The following is a 24458-nucleotide window of genomic DNA, read 5'->3' on the forward strand; positions in this document are numbered from 1 at the left end:
CTATCGTATATTCTATCATTAAATAAAGGGATTTTTTGTTTTTTAAAAAAAAATTAGCAGGTTTTGTGTCGGACCATCTGAAATATACAAGTTTTTGTTAGACGTCATAGCATGCTAGCTTCATTATTTTTATCCCTAATAAGGCTAAACTATTGAGACTAAAATCATAACTTTTTTTTTTTTTTTTTTTTGAGGGAACTAAAATCATAACTTTTTTTTTTTTTTTTTTTTTGAGGGAACTAAAATCATAACTTAAAGACTCATTATAGGCTTATAGCTATTAGTCCAAAAGATATAACTATTCCATCTATTCACAAAAAAAAAAAAAAAAAAAAAAAAAAAAAAAACCCCTTAATAAACCATAATTATTTTTTTAATGCAAATTAATCCATAATTATAAATCAATAATTATAACAAATAATCCTAAAATCATGACCAATAACCAAAATATGATTCCGTTACAACTTACAAATTTACAATACATAGCATAACCAGAAAAACCAAATTAACCAATAAACCAATAGCTAACTAAAAAATAAAAAATATAATACTCCTCCGATTTTTGTTAATATAACAAAGGGATATTATTTGTAAGTTGTGACACATAATAATATTACTTGGTATTTTGTTGCAACTAAAAAAACAGAGGTAGTATTAAAAATTTTAATTATAAAATACTTTGAAAGATGTCATAAGTCCAGAAGTATGAACTCAAAAGCCACAATTATTAACCATAAGATCCATAGCTTCTAGTTGTATTCTACTAATACAACCCAAGAGGCCAACGTGCAAAGCCCAGTTCACAAAATCTGTACATGCACATCTCCGCGCAAAGCCCACTTACATATCCACCGACCACCGTAGACATATTCTCATTCCATTCGGTTATGTGTATCATTTGAAACAACTTTAATAAGTGGTACATTTGTTTTGAACGATTCACCATAGAAGCAATGGTTTATAATCTTATGAGGTTGAGGTTGAGGTTGAGGTTGAGGTTTGAGGTGATGGAGTAGTGATATCGCTCTCACCTCGTATTCCTAAGGTGTAGGGATTAAATCTCATGGGACTAATTTGAGGAGCACTTTGACAGACATACATGATGAAGCACAATTTTGACCATTAATATACGTAATTATATAATGTATTATTAGGAAGTATAAAAACTTAATATAATGAAAATATACATAGAGATTAATTCAAAAATTAATTACATAGCAATATATAGTTTTATAAATTGATAAAAATAGAGTTAAAGTAAACATATGAATAGTGCAAAAATCAAAATGTTGCGATTATAACGAAACGGATGGCTCCTATATCTTTTGTGTGAGTTGAGGAAAAGACATTTTATTAAGAATATGGCTAACAAGTGCCTCAGACGTTAGATAAGGGATTAATATATTACTTAAAATAGTACTCCGTATTAAGTTTGGAACACTAGGTGAAAAAAGTGTTTTGGCAGCGGTTCAAACCCGGTCTAAGGCACCGGTTTGAACCGCTGCCTATGTGGGGGGTGCCAAATACCCCCTTTTTAGCACCGGTTCAAAACCGGTGCCATACATCCAGTTAGGCACCGGTTAACCGGTGCCAAAAAAGAAGCAAAATATTTATTTCATTGGTTTTGGCATCGGTTAACCGGTGCCAAAACTGCCTAAATTTTTTTTTTCTTTTTTTTTTTTGCCTTTAAATCAACTAAAATAAATTAGAACATCAAAATATAAATTAGAACAAGTGCAAAAGACAATGAAATATATCAATATATTAAACTGTTATTGTACAATACAAAAAAAAAACAAAAAAAAAAAAACAATGAATTATAATCATACAATAAAATTCAACGTTAAATTGATATTGAAAAATACAAATAAAAATTACAACATCAAAAACAATATTCCAAAATCAAAGTCTTGAATCCTTGTGCATCAATTAACACCTGCATCAATTAAAACCCAGAAATCAATAAAACTCACAAAAAAAATGCAAAAAAAAAAACCCAGAAAACTCATGAATCATGTACAAACTCAAAAATCAAAATAATTTAATAAATAAATAACAAAAAAAAAACCCAAAAAAATCGAAACACAATTAACCACAAAATTTTTGAATGTGTTTTAGATCCTAAAATTTTCGAAGATCAATTAACCCCAAAATTTTGAAAAGCAATTAAACCCCAAGGTTTTCGAAGATCAATTAACCCCAAAAATTTCGAAATCAATTATTCCCAAAATTTTTGAAATCAATTAAACTCATAACCCTGAAAAATCAATTAAATGCAAAATTTTCGAAATCAATTAAACTCAGAACCCAAAAAATCAATTTCGAAAATCAATTAAACGCAAAAAAAATTCAAAATCAATTAAACTCAGAACCCAGAAAAATCAATTAAAATTATTCCCAAAATTTTCGAAATCAATTAAACTCAGAACCCAGAAAAATCAATTTCGAAAATCAATTAAACGCAAAAAAAATTCAAAATCATCCCAGAAAATTCAAAAATCAATTAAACCCATCAATTTCGAACAATATTACAACAAGCAAACCAAAAAAAAATCAACGCATTTACCAAAAATAATCAAACCCAGAAACCCTTACCTCGAATATTAAACCCAGAAACATGCAGGTGGCGGCGGTGGTTAGTAAACCCTTACCTCGAATAATAAACCCAAAAACATGTAGGTGGCGGCGGTGGTTAGTAGCGGTGGTGGGAAAAAGACAGAAGGGAGAAGAAAGGTCGGAGAAGAGGGGGGAAAGAAGAGGAGAGCGATATCGGACAGAGAAGGAGGACAATAGAGAAGAGATCTGAGGTTTCGCGCGTTGTGGTCGGAGAGATCGAGAAGGAAGGATGATAGAGAAGAGAGGAGAGAGAAGAGAGAGGCAGCTAATAATAAGGAGAATGAAGCTGAGTTCTCATTTAGGGTTAGTGACAGGGTAAAGTCGTATCCCCTAATCAAAAGTAAATACCTAAGTCCTCTAACTAAAGTAGATAGGGAAGTAGGGTCGATCTCCACAGGGAAACAAGTCTTTTTACTCCTAATTAATTATTATAATCTAAATTATTTAAGTAACCAATATTTATAATTGAATAAGAAACTAAACTACTAAGGTTGAGAATAGGAAGAAAACAATATATGAAAGGATCTAGGGCATAGGTTCACCAATAAATAATATTCCAGGGTAAAACACAGTAATCAATCATTGACATGGCATAAATAACATGATTAACAGGCTCTCGCAATTTATTAATCAACATAGATCTAACAGGCTCTCGCAATTTACTAGATCTAAGTTCTTATTGAAAATAGCCTTTAATATCAAATTAACATCTGCTCGATTCATCAATTTAATATTGCTATACTTTTACAAGCCGCAATTGTAAAATATTAAAACAATCTTATAAGAAATTATCATGCAATACCAATAATCAATAATAGTCAATCATCAATGCATCAATTAACCAGATTGTAAAGGGCTCTCGCTACGTATCACAATCACACAATTAATTTACCGGTATTAAATCTCATCTCTCGAATCTTGACTTAACCATTTATAAATTAACTTGCCTATTGAAACTAGACCTAAACATTAATTCTCATCTCTCGATTCTTGAATCAATGTTGCCAAACTCATGCATAAAAGATAGGCCTAATCTAGTCACAGAGCATTAAATCAATCAATAGGAAATTAATCTAGCATTGATAATTAACAACAATAATTTACCCCTTCATATCATTTATTAGATCCCCATAAACCCTAGAAATTAAACTACTCACACATATTAAAAACTAAACTAATCAAAGTAATAAAATAAATCATAATGAGAGGAATAAAATAAATAACTAAGATTAAGGGAAGAGAAATCGTTACCAAAAATAAATATGGAATTAATGAAAGAATTAAGAACAAAGGTTTAGGGAGAGATTAAGAGAGAGAAAACTAAGTAGAGAGAGAAAATCTAAGAGAGAAGGAGATTCAGAGAAGAGGAAGAGAAGATGATCCCTAATAATCGTCCTAAAAACATACTTAAAACAAAACTAAAACAACTCCTAATTAGAAACTAATTGCTCGTCAAAAGACCCTTCCAGAAACACGCGCCCGATCGGGCTAGAGGCCGCCCAATCGGGCCCGCCTTTTTCTCGCACAGGTCTTCTCACAGCACTGCCCGATCGTGCTAAGCCTCGCACGATCGGGCGCGCCTTGGGCCACGCACCAGCACGCATCTTGCCCGATCGAGCTAAACTTGCCCGATCGGGCCCTTGTGGCTCCTCGAGGCTTTGGACTTCCGATTGGGCTCGACTCCTCGGCCCAATCCGGATCTCCTCTTCGGGTCTTGAATACTCGGTCCAAACCTCGATATCCCGATTACCGAGCCCTTAATCACCGGTCTTGGGCTCCAAAAGTGGTCGTGTTCTTCTAGCTTCCGTAGTTGATCCAATAAGGCCCGGGAAAATGCTCCAAGAGTGCAATTTCTTGTAAAATATAACTAAAACTATGAAAACACTAGAACACACAAATTAGTAATAAAAGTGGCTCTAAAGAGCCAAAAACACTACTAATTATGACCAAGGGACGGGGGTAAAATACTATATAAAATGGACACATCAGTTAGGAATATAAAGAAGCTTGACCGGTTTTTTTTTTTTTTTTTTTTTATTTAAATCTAACAAGGGCACCGGTTCAATTGGCACCGGTTCAAACCGGTGCCTTTTTTATTTTTGGCACCGGTTTAGGCCAAACGGTGCCTTTTCTCATGTTCTAAAATCCCGCCCATTTCTAGACCGGTTTTGGCCACCGGTTTGGCCTGAACCGATGCCATATGGGGGCTGCCTATTGCTATTTTTCTACTAGTGGAATGCATAACAAAATCACACGTCGATCGGTGTAATTAATGTTAATTTTATCACTCCCTCTGTCCCCAAAACTTCGACCCTTTTGTGTTGATTTCGCGGTTATTAAGAAACTTAAATAAAAAGAAATAAAAACATACTGAAAAGATAAATTTACATGGGGTTTGTAAAAAAGTAGAGAGATAAAATATTAAAAATACATTAAAAAAAAAAAAGCAAAATTTTATATGGCCTGGGGAAGCTAATTTTGCACAAATATTATTGTAAATTGGTGGGTATTTTAATGCAAATGGGTCGATTATTTTGAGACTAAGGGCCTGTTCTCTTACATTGAAATTCAGTTCAGTTCAGTTCAGCTCAGCTCAGTTCAGTTCAACTCCTAATTTCCTTCTCTTATAAAATATTCATTTCATTTCAGTTCAGTTCAGTTCAGTTCAGCTCAACTCAGTTCAGTTCAGTTCAGTTCAGCTCAACTCAGTTCAGTTCAGCTCCGTTCAGTTCAGTTCCATTCAATTCAGTTCAATTCAATTCAATTCAGCTGAGTTCGGTAAATGAGAACATACCCTAAAATTAGGCCAAAAGGGGCGAAGTTTTGGGGATAGAGGGAGTATAATTTCCACATTTAGTTCTCTTATTTAACACCCCGGGAGTACTCGTCAGCTTTTAGCTTTGATATAAATATGTTTTTTTTTTAAATTTTTTTTTTGACACACCTTAACTTTGAGTAACATTGTTCAGACATACACTTTGAGTAAGGCATCTTATATATACACTATACATCTTATTAATTTTTCACATGACGGTACTAAGTTATTGATTACATTTTTCATTTTCGACCGTGTTTTTTTAAGTGTTACACTTCTTTTTTTGGCAAAAAGATACATTAAAATATTATATATCTCTCCTCACATGGTCCCCACCCAAACTCAATACTCCGTACTACTTTTTTATTATATCTTTCCTCTTACATTCATTACTTTTCAATAAACTATTAACCCCACTATCTTTCTTTTACAATTTTTTAATACTCCAACTACCCCACTTACCTCTTATTTTATTTAAGTCAATTAACTTGCCTAAAATTATGTGCCGGTCAAAATGTAACACTTAAAAAAACATGGGGAAGTAGTCAAAATCTTACATTGACAAATACTAAGAAAACAAATATACGTAGAAAATGATCGATTACAAAATGGACCTACAAGTCTACAAGTCTACAACAACGTCCTCTACCAGTTTCTATCCCTAAAATGGACACACGAATCTTGAAATGTGAAGTAAGAAAAAAAAAAAAAACGCAACTTTTTAATAAACTTATGGATCTAAGCCACCTCACTTACGAAGTACAACTCCAACTTAAAAGCGACAGCTGAGTCTACTCGCTCAACCCACCCAAGTACCCAACAAAGGACACACAAGCAATTGCAATTTTGTAAATGGAAAACAAGATTTTGGAACAACCCTCTATATGTTTTAAGTGACTTAACAATTACTCAAGGCATCATTTGAGTTGACAACTACGCCATAATGTGATAGCTTTAAAATCAGGTAAATTATAACTGGTATTCCTGTAATAATCTCAGGCATCATTTGAGTTGATAACTACCCCATAATTTGGTAGCTTTAAAATTAGGTAAATTATAATTGGTGTTCCTGTAATAATCTCAACTACTCCGTGTGTGTTATCGTAGTTTAAATTTTGTTCGATCGAGGATTAGTAAAAAAAAAATTTTAATTTTTTTATTTTATCAAATGGACTCACACACTAAAATACTCGTAAGTATCTAATCAACTAATCTAAGGGGTTGTTTGGTTACACAAAAAATGGAGGAAGTCAAAAATCATGGGAATTTGAAAATGGGTGAGTTGTTTGGTTGACACTAAAAAGTGAAAATGAGGGAATTGCAAATTCATGAGAATTGTGACTTCCCACAAAACATGGGAAGTTGATTACCCAACCCCCCTAGGTAAGTCAAAATTCCCATGATTTGCAACTTCCCACATGTCAACCAAATAATTTTAAGCAATTCTCATGAATTTGATGTAGGAATTTAATTCACATGAAATACAAATTCCTATGGGAAGTAAATTCCCATAGCAACCAAACGAAGCCTAATTTTGTCAATTTATTTTCCAATAAATCATAAATTACATACAAGTATGTAGTATATCTATCGCTCCTCCTTTTCATATATGATATATCCTCATTGGTTTCCTATCAAATATAACTTTCTATCGTGTCATCATTTAATTTTATAATCCAACATGAGACTCTATCTCAATTTCTCACTTCTTATGATCTACAAGGTTTTTTTTTTTTTTTTTTTTTTTTTTTTTTTGGGTACATGTACAAGATGGTCTTATGAGCGTTATGATGATAACATTGTCCAATTTAAAAAATTGTAATTATTCTTTCAAAAAAATTGTAATTATACTTTGTATATTTTAAGTCATTAGATCAAATCGTATTCCTAAGCTTCTATATTTTCAAAATCAACCGTCCTCTCTTATCTCTCAGCTTAAATACAATTAAAAAATTATTACCAAACTATAAAATTCAATCATTACACACTAAAAGAAAAACAATTTTGTTCATATCAAATCGTATTCCTAAGATTTTATATTTTCGAAATCAACCGTCCTCTCTTACTTGTCGGCAAAAAGAAACAATAACAAACATGATTACCAAACTATAAAATTCTATTATTACAAACCAAAAAAGAAAAACAATTAAAAAGCTGATGTATAAAGGAAGAAAATCATGATTTCCCCATCAAATAGGACTATCCTTGTGATCAATCATAGTGGATAAAATAAGTAATTCACCTCTTGAATAATCTGAAGAGCCATATTAAATTCCCACCGTAGATTTAATTTCCTCATCCATTCAGATTTGAACATTTGTCTCATTCGAGTATTAATTGTGCTTATCTGGCAGAGAGAGAATTCACATAATATTAGCCAATCTCCATCTAATTTCATGTGCTTAGCTCCAAGCATCTACAAGTGTCTTCCATGTGGGTGGCTTTAAATCTAGATCCCTTGATTTTCCACGTGTCACTTACCCACTAACCACCTAAAAGAAATGCTCAAAAATTTGTTATTCCAAATTTAATACTTCATAAATATTACTTCCTCCGTTTTTATTTAGGATATGTTCACATTTATTAAAAACTGAACTAAGCTAAACTGCACTGAACTGATTGGAGCTAAACTGAACTGAATTAATTAGATTTGAACTAAACTGAATATTTTATAAGAGTAGGAATTTAGAAACTGAACTAAACTGATTGGAGCTGAACTGAACTGATTGGAGCTGAGCTGAACTAAACTAAACTAAACTGAAATTAAGTTGAAGTGAACAGGTCCTTAGTTGACACGTTCAATTTACGCACACATATTAAGGAGAGTAGAGAATATGAGAGAAATTATAAAGCAAGTGAGGTATACTTAAAAAGTAAGGTAGAAAACTTATCTAAAAAGAAAACGTATCAACGAAAAATAAACTTCCTAAAAAGGAATGTGTGTCACCTAAAAAAAACTGAAGAAAGTATTAGTAAAATTGGTCTCAATACTCAAAACTATTATAGCTTGGGAGCACTCAACGTCCTGATATTGGCACACCACCAACTATTGATTGAGGATGCAATACATGCAATATAATTAGTAGGTTCTATATGTTTTTTAGCACTCAAAATTAGACATGTTTGGTTATTAAATAGAAATTAATGATGTGCATTGTACCTTAATCAGTAATTGGCGGTATGCCAATGGCTAGTCAAAATTCAAGGTGCTAGGTGTACCTAAGTTATAATATTAGGGTGTTGAAATCAATTTTGCATAAATACTACTTTGTAGTTACTATCCGTACTTATGCAAGTGATACATATATTTGGGGAAAAGATTAGTAATGACCGGAGATTTTAGTAGGTATGGATAGTTATTGCACTTATTAGAGTCGTCACACATACTCACAATTTCACATGGTATGTGTCAAAGTATAAAACCGATCTTGATATTCAATCATTAATTTAAGTCTGATCCTCTAACAACACGTGCCAACGTAACAAAGAGATCACGGGTTCGAATTTCATCAGCCACTTCTTTGAAGTGAAACTTATTTCGTGTATGGTATGGGACCAAGTAGCATCAACATTTAAATCTCAATGGACTATCATGTGAGGGATGTGATAGATTAACTAAACCAATCAGTAGCCATGTTTTGTCTATAAGAATTACCCTAGTTCATTACACAAGTAACATTAATTTTTTGAAAATTATAATTTTATTATCATCAACTCACCATGAACCATAATGTGGCTTATACAACATATAAAGTTATCATACGACTCATACCATTAATTAACGATGCATCAAACCACACATAAGAATTTATGAAATAAAAGTCGCACATTTATTTTTTTAAAAAAACACATTTTATATGTCCCATTTTTTTCTTTTTTATTCAATCATTCATAATGAAAAAAAATCTTGTGTATGTTTATTTAATTTCTTCTATCAGTCAAATCTAATTAATTTGTTTTAAAATTTGTATACGGCTATTTATTATTGAATTTAAAAATAAAAACAGAAATGAAACATAAATATACGACGTGGTCGGTTCGCCACCCACGCAAGTACGCAACCCAAAAAAAAAAAAAAGAGCAGTCCCCCTTCTTCTCTCATATGATAGTCTGATCTTCTCTGATCTAGTCACCTCTCTATCTACTTGTATTTATCTTTGATTAGTGAAGTGACGCTAATTGCGGAAATTCGACAACGAGCTGTCTTCGATAACAAACATCTTTTTTCTTTCTAGATCCATCTCCATCTCATTTCTCGTTACGATTTTGTGCTCATCACCGTAAAAGGTCAGTTTCGTATTGCTTTGATTTTGTATTACGGCTTATAAGGTGTACTCGGGTACAAGATAGATTGTCGTAACTGTGTAATGGAGATTTGAGATTACTATTATGATCAAGAGTGTTGTTGCAATTGTTTTGGATCGATTTTTGTAATTTCTGTGACTGTTATATTAAATTTTAGTGTTACTACTCTTACTAGGTTGAATTATGGATTTAGGATAATTTTGTTGATTTGTGATTTTAAAATAAAGTGAAATGGCAGGTTGTTTTAGGATTCATGTTCGAATCTATCTCAAAAAGTGTGCTAAATTCACAGTTTAAGGAATAATTGTAAAATGGATAAATTGGTGAAAATTACTGTTTTTTTTAATCAAGGAAAATACTGGAGCCCCTCGTGGTGATTATTTTGATTCATTATTAAAAGGGTAAGGGATCGCCCCCTTCAACCATCCTTGATTCAAAATCTGTAAGCCTAGTATTTGTACGTCTTATCAAGTGAGTAAAGTCTTGTTTTATTAGATACCCGTATCCGAGTACAAAATGGATCCCTAGAGGCTACAGTTTCTTGAAAAGAGTGTTATGGTAAACTTTGATGATCTTTTTGCGGATATATGCATGAATATAGGTAAGGTAGTTGTATTGCTGAATTCAAGTAGTAAAATAAAATCAGAATTATTAAGTTTTTTTTTTTTTTTTAAAATGTTAATTTCATGGTGTATTATATTTATTATTAATATTCAAATACAGTAGATGTGTTTTGACTCACCGTTTTCAGTTTTTCACAATTTTTGTTTTTGATTGCTAAGTTTGACTTTGGGTTTAGCTTTTAGACTACCGACCAAGTCTGTTGTCACATTTTATAATTTTCATTGTACTCACATTTTTAATGTTATGTTAATTTTGCAAATATTTGTTGAAAATTTCACAAATTTCTCTATTATAAGCATGTTCTGTTTCAAGCAGTCTTCATCAAGTATAATAATACACATAGTTTTTTCAAAGATTTAAAATTCACAAGCAGTATTAGTATAATACGGAGCATTCATTTTGCTCACATCTACTTTGCATTTTATAATCTTCATCAAGTATGTTTTTCCTTGTATACGCGTCCCTTTCTGTGATCATCAACGTAGGGTGTCACCGGAAATTGAAAATTGTGTACTAGTCTTTGAGTCTATCAACGATGAAGTGATAGAAATGCAGTTTATTCAAGCAATCATCAAAGTAGGATGTAACTATGTAAGCCATATCACACAGTATGAAGTACTTCCGTCTTAGCACTACCAATGGTAGCAATTTTAGCTAATTGCCTACTTTGCTTCTGATCCAAATTAGAAGTAAGTCTAATGTACACTGTTGTATAGAATATCACTTTATAATATTAATACGACGATATTATAGTCTGTTTTATGTTATACCAATAAAATGTCAAAACTCCACTTTCCATTAGCAATGCAACTTTATATGACATTTAACTAATTAGTAATTACATACATAATGTGTGAATATCTGAAAGTTACTAAAAGGAGCTATTTTATTTGTATCAGTAGAAGTTTGATGTAAAGGAAGAGGCAGTTTAAAACTGAAGTCTTATTCTCATCAAAAGTAGAATAATCATGGAAGCAACTGGAGAACCTCCATCAGATAATGCCAGCTCAAATTCAATAGATGATTCAACTTGCGCGAGTGAGCTAGCCACTGCACTAAATAGGGAAGCAGAAGCAGCCACAAATGGAGAAGCAGACCTAGAAAGCTTACAACAACCCTTATTAAGGAGAAACAGAACGCTCTCTGCTAGCCACTTAGCTATGGTGGGAGCAAAGGTTTCCCATATTGAGAGCCTTGATTACGAGTATGCTTCCTGTCTTTTACCCTTCCATCTTTTGCTGTCTTCAAGTATTGTTGTTTTTAGGAGATTCTTTTGATGCTATTGCAGAATCAATGAAAATGACTTGTTCAAGCAGGATTGGAGAAGCCGGTCAAAAGTTCAAGTATTACAATATGTATTTTTGAAATGGAAACTTGCATTTCTGGTGGGACTGCTAACCGGTCTTATTGCTACAGTCATTAATCTTGCTGTTGAGAATATTGCTGGATACAAATTGCTTCTTGTATCTGGATATGTTCAGGAAAAGAGGTATTCCTACGAATTTACTGTTGTTTCTTTCTCCTTTATATGGCCAGTAAGTCATGAACAAGCCTAAAATCATATACACGAACTCACGAGGAAATAACATTGTGGTGCAGGTATATTACGGGGTTGTTTGCCTTGACAGGGGCTAACTTCTTATTGACACTAATTGCAACAGTGTTAGTTGTTTTCTTTGCCCCTACTGCTGCTGGGCCTGGTATACCTGAAATCAAAGCTTACCTTAATGGTATTGATACTCCCAACATGTACGGAGCAGCAACCTTGTTTGTCAAGGTTAGTTTGTTTGCAATTTTCATGTACATGTATCTTTCTGAGATTAATACTCATCATTCCATTAAAGCTTCCACTTTGCATGCTGCTTGTTTAAGTTAATAGGGTCAGAATATGAATCTGACTTTGGATGGTATTTGACTTTTGATCCCCGTAATTGGACTTCTAGGATGTAACTAATCGTCAATTTAGTTCCAAAAGACAAAATCATCGAATTCCATTCTAGGTCCTTCACCGTATTGAAATAAGTACAGTCTAGCTGTCTAGATACAATTGCATGTGTAAATCAACTATCTATGTCATAGATGTAAGTTATGGGGGAAAAAAGGCTCCATTTGGATTAGCAAGCTAAAATTGTAATTTATGATCATATGGGCTCAAGGAGTGAATTTTTCACCATGTGGACAATCGCTTAAGACTTTACTTATCTTATGTCAGATTATTGGGAGCATTGGTGCAGTCTCTGCTGGGTTAGACCTCGGTAAAGAAGGGCCTTTAGTGCACATTGGAGCATGCATTGCATCCTTACTTGGCCAGGGCGGAACTGATAAGCATCGTGTCAAATGGAGGTGGTATCGTATCATGAACAATGACAGGGATCGGAGAGACCTGATCACCTGTGGTGCTTCTTCAGGAGTTTGTGCAGCTTTTAGGTCCCCAGTGGGAGGGGTTCTGTTCGCTCTGGAAGAAGTGGCCACATGGTGGAGAAGTGCTATCCTTTGGAGAACTTTCTTTAGCACAGCAGTTGTGGTTGTAGTGCTCAGGACTTTCATTGAATTCTGCAGTTCCGGACAATGTGGGCTGTTTGGCAATGGTGGACTCATCATGTTTGATGTGAGCAATGTTACTGTGCGCTACCACATGATGGATATCATCCCTATCGCCCTCATAGGACTCATTGGCGGTGTTCTTGGAAGTCTTTACAACTATGCCCTGCACAAAGTTCTCAGACTTTACAGTCTCATTAATGAGTAAGCACTATAATCCCATTCCAGTAATTTGAACTAATATCTGCTTCATAGATCCTGATTTTAGGATGACACTATGATTCCACTTTTTTCATACTACAGTATTCAGCGTTTTCCGTTGGTTTGGTATGCAATATGCATAATGAATTAATGTTTGAGAAATAAACTACAAACAATGCTACTAGATTCCAGAGTAATAAGTATGATAAATTTAAAACATCCAGCTCTAATAAAATTATAGAGTTGTCAAATACTTTGTGATTTCTTCTCAAATTGGCGAATTACTCTGCATAAAGCATAATCACTTTTAAAGACTTGTTCCCAAGTAACTTGAATTCTGAAACTTCCACGTGTGATTTTTGCATAGAAAGTCTCCAGAATTATCTGTATAATTTTGGCTTTACTTCACATAATTCAGTACTGAGATCACCTTCAATAAACCTTTTACCATCTATAGATTAATCAAGAAGGAATCCCTTGGGCCATAGTCTCTCTCACTCAGATTCCTTCCCTCTAGACTCTTAACAATTTTTCTGTAGTTGTGAGATTTATCCACTATTTGCAATATCCTACAAATTTTTAATCACACAGGTCTGCAAAAAAGACTAGGACTGCAAACAACTGTACTGTTGTCGCCTGAATACTTTCCTTTCCAAAATCCTACAAACAAATAAGAAGTATTTTTCTATCTATTTCTAGTTAACATATGCTAATGGCCGCTTGGTAATTAGTAATAAATAGTGGTAATGATTTTCTAAGTAAGTTTGTGAAGAAAATTCCATGCCTATACCCATGGTAATGGCTAGTCCCTCCTCAAATACCTTTTTTATCCTTCACAAATTCTCATTATCATCTATACCTTTTTAATGAAGATCCATTTCTTCGGATTTTCAACATGGAATATTCTATTTTATAATCTAATGTGAATTTCATTGCTATTATGTGCCATTTCCTTGATTTATTACTTATATTGAAGGAGTTTAGGTTAATTTCCAGATTAAACTTGCTGAACCATAATTGACACAACAAACACGTATCCAATGTTGGGCTAAAGATACAATAAGATACTTCTGAGATTTTATCAGTGTTTCTGAATTTCTTTGTCATTCTGCAGGAGGGGAAAGCTAGCAAAGATTCTTCTAAGTCTTACAGTCTCAGTTTTTACCTCTGTGTGCATGTATGGACTGCCCTTTCTTGTGGGTTGCACAAAATGCGATACATCTATATCAAATTTTCAGTGTTCTACTACTGGAAGAACAGGGAACTTCAAGAGATTCAACTGCCCAGAAGGCTATTACAATGACCTTGCCAGCTTACTCTTTTCCACCAATGATGATGCTGTTCGAAACATCTTCTCTACAAATACTCCAGGAGAATTTCACCCATCCTCGCTCATAATTTACTTTGTACTATACTGTATCCTGGGACTCTTTACCTTTGGCATTGCTGTTCCTTCTGGACTCTTCTTACCTATCATTCTCATCGGTTCAGCATATGGGCGTTTACTTGGCATTGCTATGGGAAGTTACACAAAGATTGATTGTGGGCTATATGCAGTATTAGGTGCAGCATCTCTCATGGCTGGCTCGATGAGGATGACAGTCTCGCTTTGTGTAATTTTCCTTGAACTCACCAACAACCTATTGTTACTCCCGGTAACAATGCTTGTACTTCTCATTGCAAAGTCAGTGGGAGACTGCTTCAATCTGAGTATCTATGAGATCATACTAGAGTTAAAAGGCTTACCTTTCTTAGATGCAAACCCTGAACCATGGATGAGGAATATCACTGTGGCAGAGCTTGCTGATGTGAAGCCTCCATTAATTAGTCTTCGAGGAATTGAAAAGGTATCTCGCATTGTAGAAGTCCTGAGAAACACTACACACAATGGTTTCCCTGTCATAGATGATGATGTAACAGTCCCATCAAGTGAAGCCGGAGGGACAAAGGCAAGGGAGCTACATGGGCTAATTTTAAGAGCTCACCTTGTAGCCGTGCTAAAGAAAAAGTGGTTTTTGGAGCAACCAAGAAGAACAGAGGAATGGGAAGTGAGACAGAGATTTACATGGGTTGAGTTAGCTGAAAGAGACCTCAACTTTGAACAAGTAGCCATATCAAAGAATGAAATGGAGATGTATGTTGATCTCAATCCTTTCACTAACAAAACTCCTTATACCGTGGTAGAGGACATGTCGGTAGCAAAGGCAATGGTATTATTCAGGCAGGTTGCTCTTCGCCATTTGCTCATTGTACCAAAGTACCAAGGAGCTGGGGTAAGTTTCAATATGTTAAAAGAGTATAATTTAGTTTATCATCTTTCTGAAACCCATCAAAATATCTAATCAAATGTGCTTACTATTGTGCAGATATATCCTGTAATCGGAATCTTAACAAGGCAAGATTTGAGGGCGCATAATATTCAGACTGTGTTCCCTCATGTAGCGAAGAGCAAAGGCAGAGAAAAGCAGAAATGAGCTCTTTCAAATACTCGAATTGGTTGGGATCGATACATATCCATTGCATTCTATACACAGTTTCCATCTTGCATTCTTTTGCTAATAATTTTGTTCATAATATTTTGCATTCTTTATTTTATACAATGCGTACAAGTTTGTACATTTTAAGGAAATGTTTGTGTAGGCTCGTCAAAACATTACATCTTCACTAGTTATAAAAGAAAATTATTTACCAGTATGAAAGCAGCAGCAGCAATTCATCTACTTTGTATCATATTTCTTGTATGAAAATTTTGATTTCCCAAGATTTACTTGTTCTATATCACAATACACTTGTCAATATATGCCCAAGCAACCGAGCTCATACATAGCCACATTGAAGAATAGTCAATGCTGCATGTAATTGTTGATTTCACGGTCCTTCCTGGATGTGTTTTTCAGTAGGATCATAGTGTCCCATTTTCGGAGAAGTGCTTGGAGCAGCCTGTTACTGGTCTGCTTTCTGTCAATGTAGTTTAAGCAGACCAGTGTTACCTAATTCTCCTCCTCCCTGCGCAATATGCGGAGGGAAAAAGGCAAATAATAGTGAGTTGATAATTTTTGGTCCAATTTATCAATTCTAATAGTTCAATTCCTTGTTTCATAGTATACTGCCTCATTTTTCGTGGCATAGAAGATGAATTAATTTGGCCTTACTCTAAAGGAGGCGAATACTTGGTCAAATTGTCGTATATTCTTGGGAAAGGGTGCATCTTAGATAACTTCGACCAAGCTTGGGTGGAAATTTGGAAAGCCAAAGTATCACCCAAAGTGAGGCATATCTTCTGGCACCTTGAGAATAAGCACACGTCCAATTTTGTGCTAGCTGAACGTGTCACCAAGTATGTCAAGGAGCATACACCCCTGGTATACGCGATCTTAACAGCCCAACTGCCCAAGCAAGTGGAATGCCCCTCCTATGAATGTGTTAAAGCTGAACGTAGGCGCTTGCTTCCTTGGCAGATGAAGGCTGGGCTGGCCTTGGTGTGGTCTGCAGAGGCCACATGAGTGCAGTGCTGTTTGGTAGATAGCTGCGACCAAAGCAATCCTGCTGGCGCTGAAGATAGGCAAGAGATTTGGTTTGGCAAACATAATCTTTGAATCTGATTGCAAATTGCTGATTGATAAGTTGTCCAAGGGATCAAAGCACTCAGCTGATTTAGACACTTTTAGGGAATATTTCTTTTCATGGGCTCTAGTTTTAATTTTGTTTGTTGGTCTCATGTTAAGCGAGGAAGAAATTGTGTCGCACACTATGTTACATGGATTCAGGTACCCATGTCCGATATGGGTATGTGTCCAAGTGTGCGACTCGGTTTTTTTGAGAAAAAATCAATGGGTTTGAACCAAAATGAAGTGTCTAAGTGTCATACTCATGTCTGAGTGTCGAGGATCTGACATGGGTAATTGAGGTGAAATGAAGAGTCCATGTAACCTTACTCACACACTCTCTTGCTATTGCTAGTACCCTGAAACGACATGATGTAATATCAAGTGTCCAAGTGTCAATTTATACGGAGTAGTTTTATAATATATGTCATATTATTTTCATTAATACGCAGTTAAAAATTGTTGGAATAATCTTTCAATATAGTTGTTATATTTTAAATAAAGTAATAAAATCACAAAGATCTCACTTGTATTCTGGTTAGTGAAAATAAGGAGAAGTAGAAATCTAATTAAGGGACGGAGGAGTATTACTTTGCAAAGCTATACACAGACACACAGTAGTGCATACAAAAGTCGTAATCTGCTCAAGTATCATTAATTCATTATTGTACAAGATGCAACCATAAGTCCATAACATCAACATGGACAGCATTAGAGTTTCAAATACATATAGTACTCCGTACTTTCAATGTTTCATAAATATTGCAATGTTTAATGTTTATGAATATATATCTATAGCAACGTTTCTCTATTTGCATATGCTACATGGGTCTTAAGTTTATCACCTCATGCTGTGATATGAGTATTTGTGGAACGGAGGAAGTATATAATATACAGTCTAATGGCGTGACGGGTTCTCATCAACCTATCCAAACGCCACGCGCTCTCAAAAGAGTCGCTTTGAAAAGGCAGTCGCAAAGTCATTTTTATGACGGCTGACATGTACACTTCCTGTGGTACAAGCTAAGGAGCGTGTAAATGTGTAATGCATCAATTATTCCTTGCAAATTTTAGTTTCATATTCAGCTGACAATTGAATAAATCTCTTTTGATTAATTCTTTATAATGCTGACGTAAAGGATGAGCTAAGGGATGCAATCATAAAATCTTTGGAAAATAATTCTAATTCTAGAGCTTCAATGAAATTTTGTTACAGTAACAAACTTTGGAGCATCTAATCCTACAGTATCTAAAATATTATAATATTCTCTTAGTCTCAATTACTTACGGCATTGTTTGTTTAATTTAACTACTTCGTACTGTATTTTATTTGGACTTATTTTATTTGGAAAAAGAAATAATATTGAATTTAAAATCCTAATCATAATTGAAAATAGATGACAAACAAATAAATCCGTAATATCAAAATATTTACAAGTACCTTTGGGGGGTTCAATACTCATTAAGGGTCTATTTACATTTACTGAACTGAGTTTAACTGAACTGATTGGAGCTGAACTGAACTGATTGAACTTGAACTAAACTGAAATTAAGTAAATATGAACAAGCCCTAAATGTAGGCATGCATGTATGCAACCATTCGGAATATTGCTCAAGCCACTCACCAGTTTGATTATGAATCACACTTTTTCTAGAGAGTCTATTATGTACACCCGAGTGTACCGTACATTCGAGGATCATTTACTCATTCAATCAACAAATAAGTAAAATATTATTTGATCATTTGTTGATTAAATGAGCAAATGACTCCGGGTGTACTGTACACCTAGGTGTATATAATAAATTCTACCTTTTCTATACAAGTGTAAAACATTACACAATATTAAGTTAGATCAAATGGGGAAAAAGTGTCTTGACTGGACTTTAAGGAGAAAATAAGGGGAAATTTTGTTTCTGTCGACAAGCATTAGAATACCTGCGGCTATCAAAAGGCCAGGTTCAAAGAATTTGTAATTGCAATCTATTTGGAGCCCAATCATGAACAGTTTATTGTTCAAGGAAAACTTCCTGAAAAGTTCACTCATCCTTACACTTTTTTCAATCACTAGGGATTCCAAATTTCCAATCATGATGATATAGGTAGTCGTTTGAGAAGAATTATTATCAATGTTTTTTATATTCTATGCTAATTTATGTATAATATTTTATCAAAATATTTGCATATAGGCAATAAATGTGTTGAATATTGTATAGTTGTGCAAGCAACAACATTTCGTTGTCCAGTGACTAATGTTGTCGCATAATTAAACCATAACCCCCATTAAATATATAAAATTTTAAATTTTATTATTCCATTCTCCATTTAATTTATATTTAATTGATGGGTCTTGAGAAAAATTACAAAATTACACATAATGTTATGAAGGTCAACAAGCATTTTGAGGGGTATAATAGTCCGTGCACTATTCATAAGAGCAACCTCCTAATTTTTGTAAGGATATAAAGAAGAGAAGAGAAACACACCTAATTGTAATTATGTTACAAGTACTCGTATTATTTTCGCCTATAAAATAAATAAAGGTGTTTTTTTTTTTTGCGCGTGATTTTGTCATAAATTCCTAAATTAATACCACATAAAGAAAAGTATTACTGTAAATGCTGATTTACAGTCCTAAGGGCTACATATAACATTACCCATATAGGCATATACATACTACCTAGGGGTGAGCAAATATTCAGGGTACCCTAACAAGGAATCAGAACCTGCTCGGAACCTGTAGATCAGGGTAATAAAAATGGAAACTTGTTGCAACAGGTTCCGGTTTCGGGTAATAAAATTTTGAACCCAGAACCCATAGGGTACCCTGTTACTCCGTAGTATAGGTTCCCTATAGGGTATATAAAACCGGAACCTATCATTCAAGCCCAAATATAAAAGCTTTATATCAAAATTGTATAAAGGTCGTCACCTACCTCTCTCACTCCTCTTATTCATTTTTCATCTTACTCTTAATGGTTTATTTAATGGTATATATATATACGAGTATTTATAATTTTGTATTAAATATTCTATACAATCAAGTATCTGTTAAGCTTATTTTAAAAGGCAGGATACCCTGTCCCAGAACCAGAATAGGTTCCGATTCCTATTTTTAGGAACCTGTTGCAACAAGTTCCAGTTTCGGGTCCTAGGGTACCCTCCTACGCTCACCTTTAATACTACCTTTGTTAATTATTATATACAACTATGGGATATTATTTGTGAGATATAAAAAATTTCAAAGTTGCAGATAATAATTAACTGAGGTAGTATATGAAGTATAGACTAATTTAACATGTTTAAAAAAACCCATCTAAACCAACTAATGAGTAATAACTTTCGTTTTTTTTTTTTTTTTTTTTTTTTTTTTTTTTTTTTTTTTGGTATCCATATAAATAAATTTTAGCTCTTTTAAAAAAATGTAAATAAGTAATGTAAATAAATTTAAGTTGGAACATGTAATAAGTAGCTACGGAGTTTATTTATATTTTTTATATTTTTTTTTTATTTTTGGTTTTGAATAGTAATCTTGTGTCATTTTAAGTATATAATTAATGTCGTTACTTCAACCTAATATTGCAATTAAAAAACAATGGGAAAATATTAGCATCCACATAACATATTCCACACTAATTATCGGTTGATTTTGTCAATCATGTTCATATGTCTTCAACGCTATGATATTGTAACAATTATAAATAACAGAATAGAATAGATTTGGAAAGATACTAATTGGGCCCTATTAAGCGCATCATTTTGGACCAATAAGAAAAGAATTTTGCGTTTATTTCTCATCTCTTATTGCATATAGAGGGATTAATTCTATCTCAAAGACTTCAACAAAAATGTTGAACAAGAATTTTGTTTGTGAGCTTGACAACACATCGAAGCTTATTGACAATACATGAATTTAGAAGATTTTTCTTTAGAGACATTTGATCTACTACATTATTCACATTATCACAACTTTCCAAAATAGTCGGGGAAGATTAGTTTTGTAAAAACTCCAAAGGCGGCGTCATGCTACATTTGGAGTGAGACTTTTTATATACTGTTGAGCAATTAGGTTTTGATGATTATAAACTAATGATGATTATCTATCTAACGTGTATGTTAAGTTGTGCATAGAAAGAGCAAGTTATGCTTGGAACAGGATACAAGGAACCTGAGTAATGACAGGTATATATGTAAGGAACTTGAGCAATATAGGATAAGCAATAGAGGAACAAGAACAACGATAAGTGTTATGGTTGATAAGCATGATGATGGCTAAGGAACCATGAAGGTAAATGTGTAAAAATGTGTTTGCATATGTTAGCTTCATAAGGTAAGTATCCTATACATATATAGGTCATGTATGTGTAGGAGTATTTTAATTTAGTTTAGTTTTCTTTACTGTTTTTATAAATGAAAAAACTAACCTTCTGAGTTACTTTGTTATCCTCAGAAGTTTGCTCAGTTTGTCATCATTAAAAAGGGGCAACTTGTTGACCCTTATGAGGTTTTGATGATGATGTTAAGAATTGAGCAAACTTCCATCTAATAAGGATTTTCTAGTGTTGTGATGTTTGCAGGTTCAGTAAGCGTTGAGGGCTGAAGTAGGAACTGAAATAGAGGAACTTTAGAAGATCCATGAGGATACAAGTAAAGTTAGAAGAAGAGTTCCAGAAATGGAACTTCCAGAAGTTTTCTAACAGGAACTTCAAAACGGGTTGTAACGACCTGGTTCCGGTGTAATGCTGGGGCAAACCCTAAGATCCAGAATATATCAAGACTATAGGATTCCAGAACAAGAGTTTCAGAGAAGCAACATGAAGACAGAGAAATAGAAGTATATTGCTCTAGGATTCATGTAAGTATGTTGGACATAAAAGTCGGTCTGGAACAAGTCTATATAGAACCAAGGTGAACTCCAAACAGTCAATGAAATTAGAGTGTCTGACTTGTCAGGAACTCAGAGACTGTCAGAGTTCAGGAACCTAATAGGAACTTAAGTATGCACGACGTTAAAAGTCGGTTTTAATGATATATATATTTACCTTATACGTGTATATCTTTTAGGGATTTGGTTTTACTGAATAAAGATATTTATCTTCTAATAAATCCCTTTTGGAAAAAGATAAGATTGTTTAAAAAGTATTTTTAAACAAAAAGATAAGTTTTGAATAAAATCTGATTTTATGTTAAGGTTATCTTATTATTATTAACAGTTTTTGTTCTTAACAAAAAAATATATTTTCGGAAAACTTGTTTTTAGAAAATATCTTTTAAACTTATCTTTTTAGAAAACTTATCTTTTTCAAGATGAAATGAATAATTCGAGTGTACTATAAATATGCTCATATGTATTCATTCAAAGTTGAGGCTGACGAAGTGTAGTGGTCGTGCTTAATGGTTTTATCCTTCACCACGAAGCTAAGTCAGTCCTCCTGGTCAAAGTTCCTATCAGGTTTTTGGTTACAGTATGGCTAGTGAGTTCCAGACAGATCTTGAGTGTTCAACATATTAGTTTTATCTCTCTATTCATAGATATGTATTTAGGGATATTCAATGAGATCTTGTAGTGGGAAAAAGGGTTTTGAGTGTTTTAAGTTTTGGGGCGAGATTGTGAATTCTCTTAAATTCACGTTTGAGTGTATGAGTTTGAAATCTCGTAAAATTCGAGTGGTAGTTAGTCACCCCGAGTGTGTCTTGGGTTGCACAGTGAGAAAAAGGAACCTGAGTGTGTCTTAGGTCGAGAAAGGAACCTGAGTGTGTCTTGGGTCGAAAAAGGTGCCTGAGTGTGTCTTAGGTCTGATAGGATAGGTTCTTATCAATTAGCAAGTGTCCGAGGAGGAACTTGCGAAGCAAAGGTCTGTGTAATAGGTTGTACTAGGAGAGTTGCCTATTATAGTGGAATTTGTTTATAAGTCCCAATAGGGCCGAGGTTTTACTTCCAGTTAGGCACTGGATGGTTTCCTCGTAAAACTTGCTGTGTGCTTTAAGTTCCTTTACGTTTTGTTTTTAATTTCTGCATAAGTTCCGTGATTGGAATCTACTACCATTCACCCCCCCTCTTGTAGTAGTTCATCTAAAATAACAATTGGTATCAGACCAGGTGCTCTTGATAAACCGGGCAACCCCGAGGAGCAAGTTCCAGGCTAGGTTGGATATCTACAAGGAATGCAGCGAATGGAACTCAACCCTAGAACGTTCCCAATACCACGTGAAGACCAAAGTCTGCTTGTGAAGCAGATGTGATTCAAAGATGATCATGTTTGAGGTAAGTGTCTCGTCTTTGAAGTCTTGATTATATGCATGACATTATGTGTACAAGTTCCTCGTAGTATTTCTAGTTAAATTTTGGATTTTGTTTTGAAAGCTTGCAAATCCATTTTGTGTAACCTCAAATCTGATTTATAGAGTGAAAAGTATTTTTCAGATTTACGAATTGATTTATTTTTAAAGAATCGGTTTACTAAAAATAGTTCAAGGAACGTATTGTGTAGAATTATGCATATTTGGTCTCTTGGAACCTAGATTACCCCTGTATGGAAACTTAATTCTTTGGGCAAGGTAATGAACGTATATTTTGAATATTTGCCAAAGAATGACCTTATCATGTGTATGTGTTTTTCTGAATATTTATTATGTAGACACATGATGTTTATTGTTAGTAAAGATAGTTGGTTTAACCGTAGTTGTTGTAATTATGGATTATTGATGTCTATTACTAACATGAAGGTACCCAATATAAATTGGGTAACCAAAGCCAAAAGATGACTGATTTTGCAGGCTAAGTGAGTGGGGACAACTTATTAATAATGATGGTCTTTGGTTGTTTGTATATAAGAAATTATGTGCAAATTCCTCTCACTAGAAAGCCTTTATAAGAGGTTTGTAGTAGGTGAAGCGACAACATGGATAAGTGTGTAAGTCGCCTATACATCTCTCTGTAAATATTGGTCATGTGCTTTTGGTATGTATTAATCCTTCACAAATTCCGATTGAAATTCAATTCCCTAATCTTATGAAGGTTATTTGTGAATGGATGAAAAGAGAAGTTGTTTGGATGTTTATAATGTATATTATGAAAAACTAACTTCTCTTCTAGCTTTGTGCAAGTTATTAATGATTGTTTTGTAGGTTTGTCCATTGAGACAAATTGGTGCGTAAAAGTTTGTTCCATTAGGAGCTCAGTGCTTAAATTGGTTGGAACTTGGTGAACTTGGAATGATAAAACGAATTAGGGATACAGGAATAACAAAGCTTCTATATCAAGGTGCTATAGGAGTTAGCGTATACGTTCCTGTAAAGATTCTTGTTCAAGTTCCAGTTAAGTTCTTATTATTCAAAGTTCCTTGGAACAAAGCATTAATTCCTGTAGCAGACTCTTATGAAGGATGATGAGTTAAGATGATTATCTTTGACTTCGTGTTGGAGATTCATCATTTCGTTGATGGAACGACATCTAAAAGGGAGTATTCTTACAGGAACTTTATGTTTTAACACTTTTATGCTTTGGGTTTTATCTACCTCTTTTGACTAACCTACTGACATTTTAAAGGCACAAAGGAATCTCTTTGGTTGTGAACTTTCAGGTTATATCTTTTGAATGATAATATGAGGGACTTTGACAAGGTGTTGAAGAATTTGAGATTAAATCAACACGTTCCTCTACCCAAGATACAATGGTCTAAAGGACCAGAAGGACATGTTCCAACTTTATGTCAAAAGGAACATGGAAGAGTCGAAGGTTTATAATAGGAGG

The 24458-nt window shown here is 33.9% G+C and overlaps 1 protein-coding gene across 2 annotated transcripts; it reads left to right on the forward strand.

The window, feature by feature from the left end:
* The first annotated feature begins 9312 nt into the window (after positions 1-9312).
* On the forward strand, positions 9313-15793 carry LOC145641649 (chloride channel protein CLC-b-like). Of its 2 annotated transcripts, none has more exons than XM_081692516.1 (7): positions 9313-9718; positions 11260-11564; positions 11649-11849; positions 11960-12137; positions 12573-13105; positions 14217-15375; positions 15469-15793. In XM_081692516.1, the coding sequence occupies exons 2-7, from the start codon at positions 11329-11331 to the stop codon at positions 15574-15576; spliced, it is 2415 nt and encodes an 804-aa protein (XP_081548642.1). In that variant the 5' UTR covers positions 9313-9718; positions 11260-11328; the 3' UTR covers positions 15577-15793. The 2 variants fall into 2 exon arrangements, with proteins under 2 accessions (XP_081548642.1, XP_081548643.1); XM_081692517.1 differs by having other exon boundaries at positions 11263-11564.
* Positions 15794-24458: the final 8665 nt, after the last annotated feature.

Source organism: Chenopodium album, chromosome 8 (assembly GCF_948465745.1).
Source record: "Chenopodium album chromosome 8, dcCheAlbu1.1, whole genome shotgun sequence".
NCBI classification, from domain to species: domain Eukaryota; kingdom Viridiplantae; phylum Streptophyta; class Magnoliopsida; order Caryophyllales; family Amaranthaceae; genus Chenopodium; species Chenopodium album.

Excerpts from the sequence above, each read along its gene's own strand:
- LOC145641649 (XM_081692516.1), top strand. The coding sequence starts at position 11,329 with ATGGAAGCAACTGGAGAACCTCCATCAGATAATGCCAGCTCAAATTCA. Across the intron at positions 13,106-14,216 it reads CTTTACAGTCTCATTAATGA|GAGGGGAAAGCTAGCAAAGA; the intron begins GTAAGCACTATA and ends GTCATTCTGCAG. Across the intron at positions 15,376-15,468 it reads CAAAGTACCAAGGAGCTGGG|ATATATCCTGTAATCGGAAT; the intron begins GTAAGTTTCAAT and ends ACTATTGTGCAG.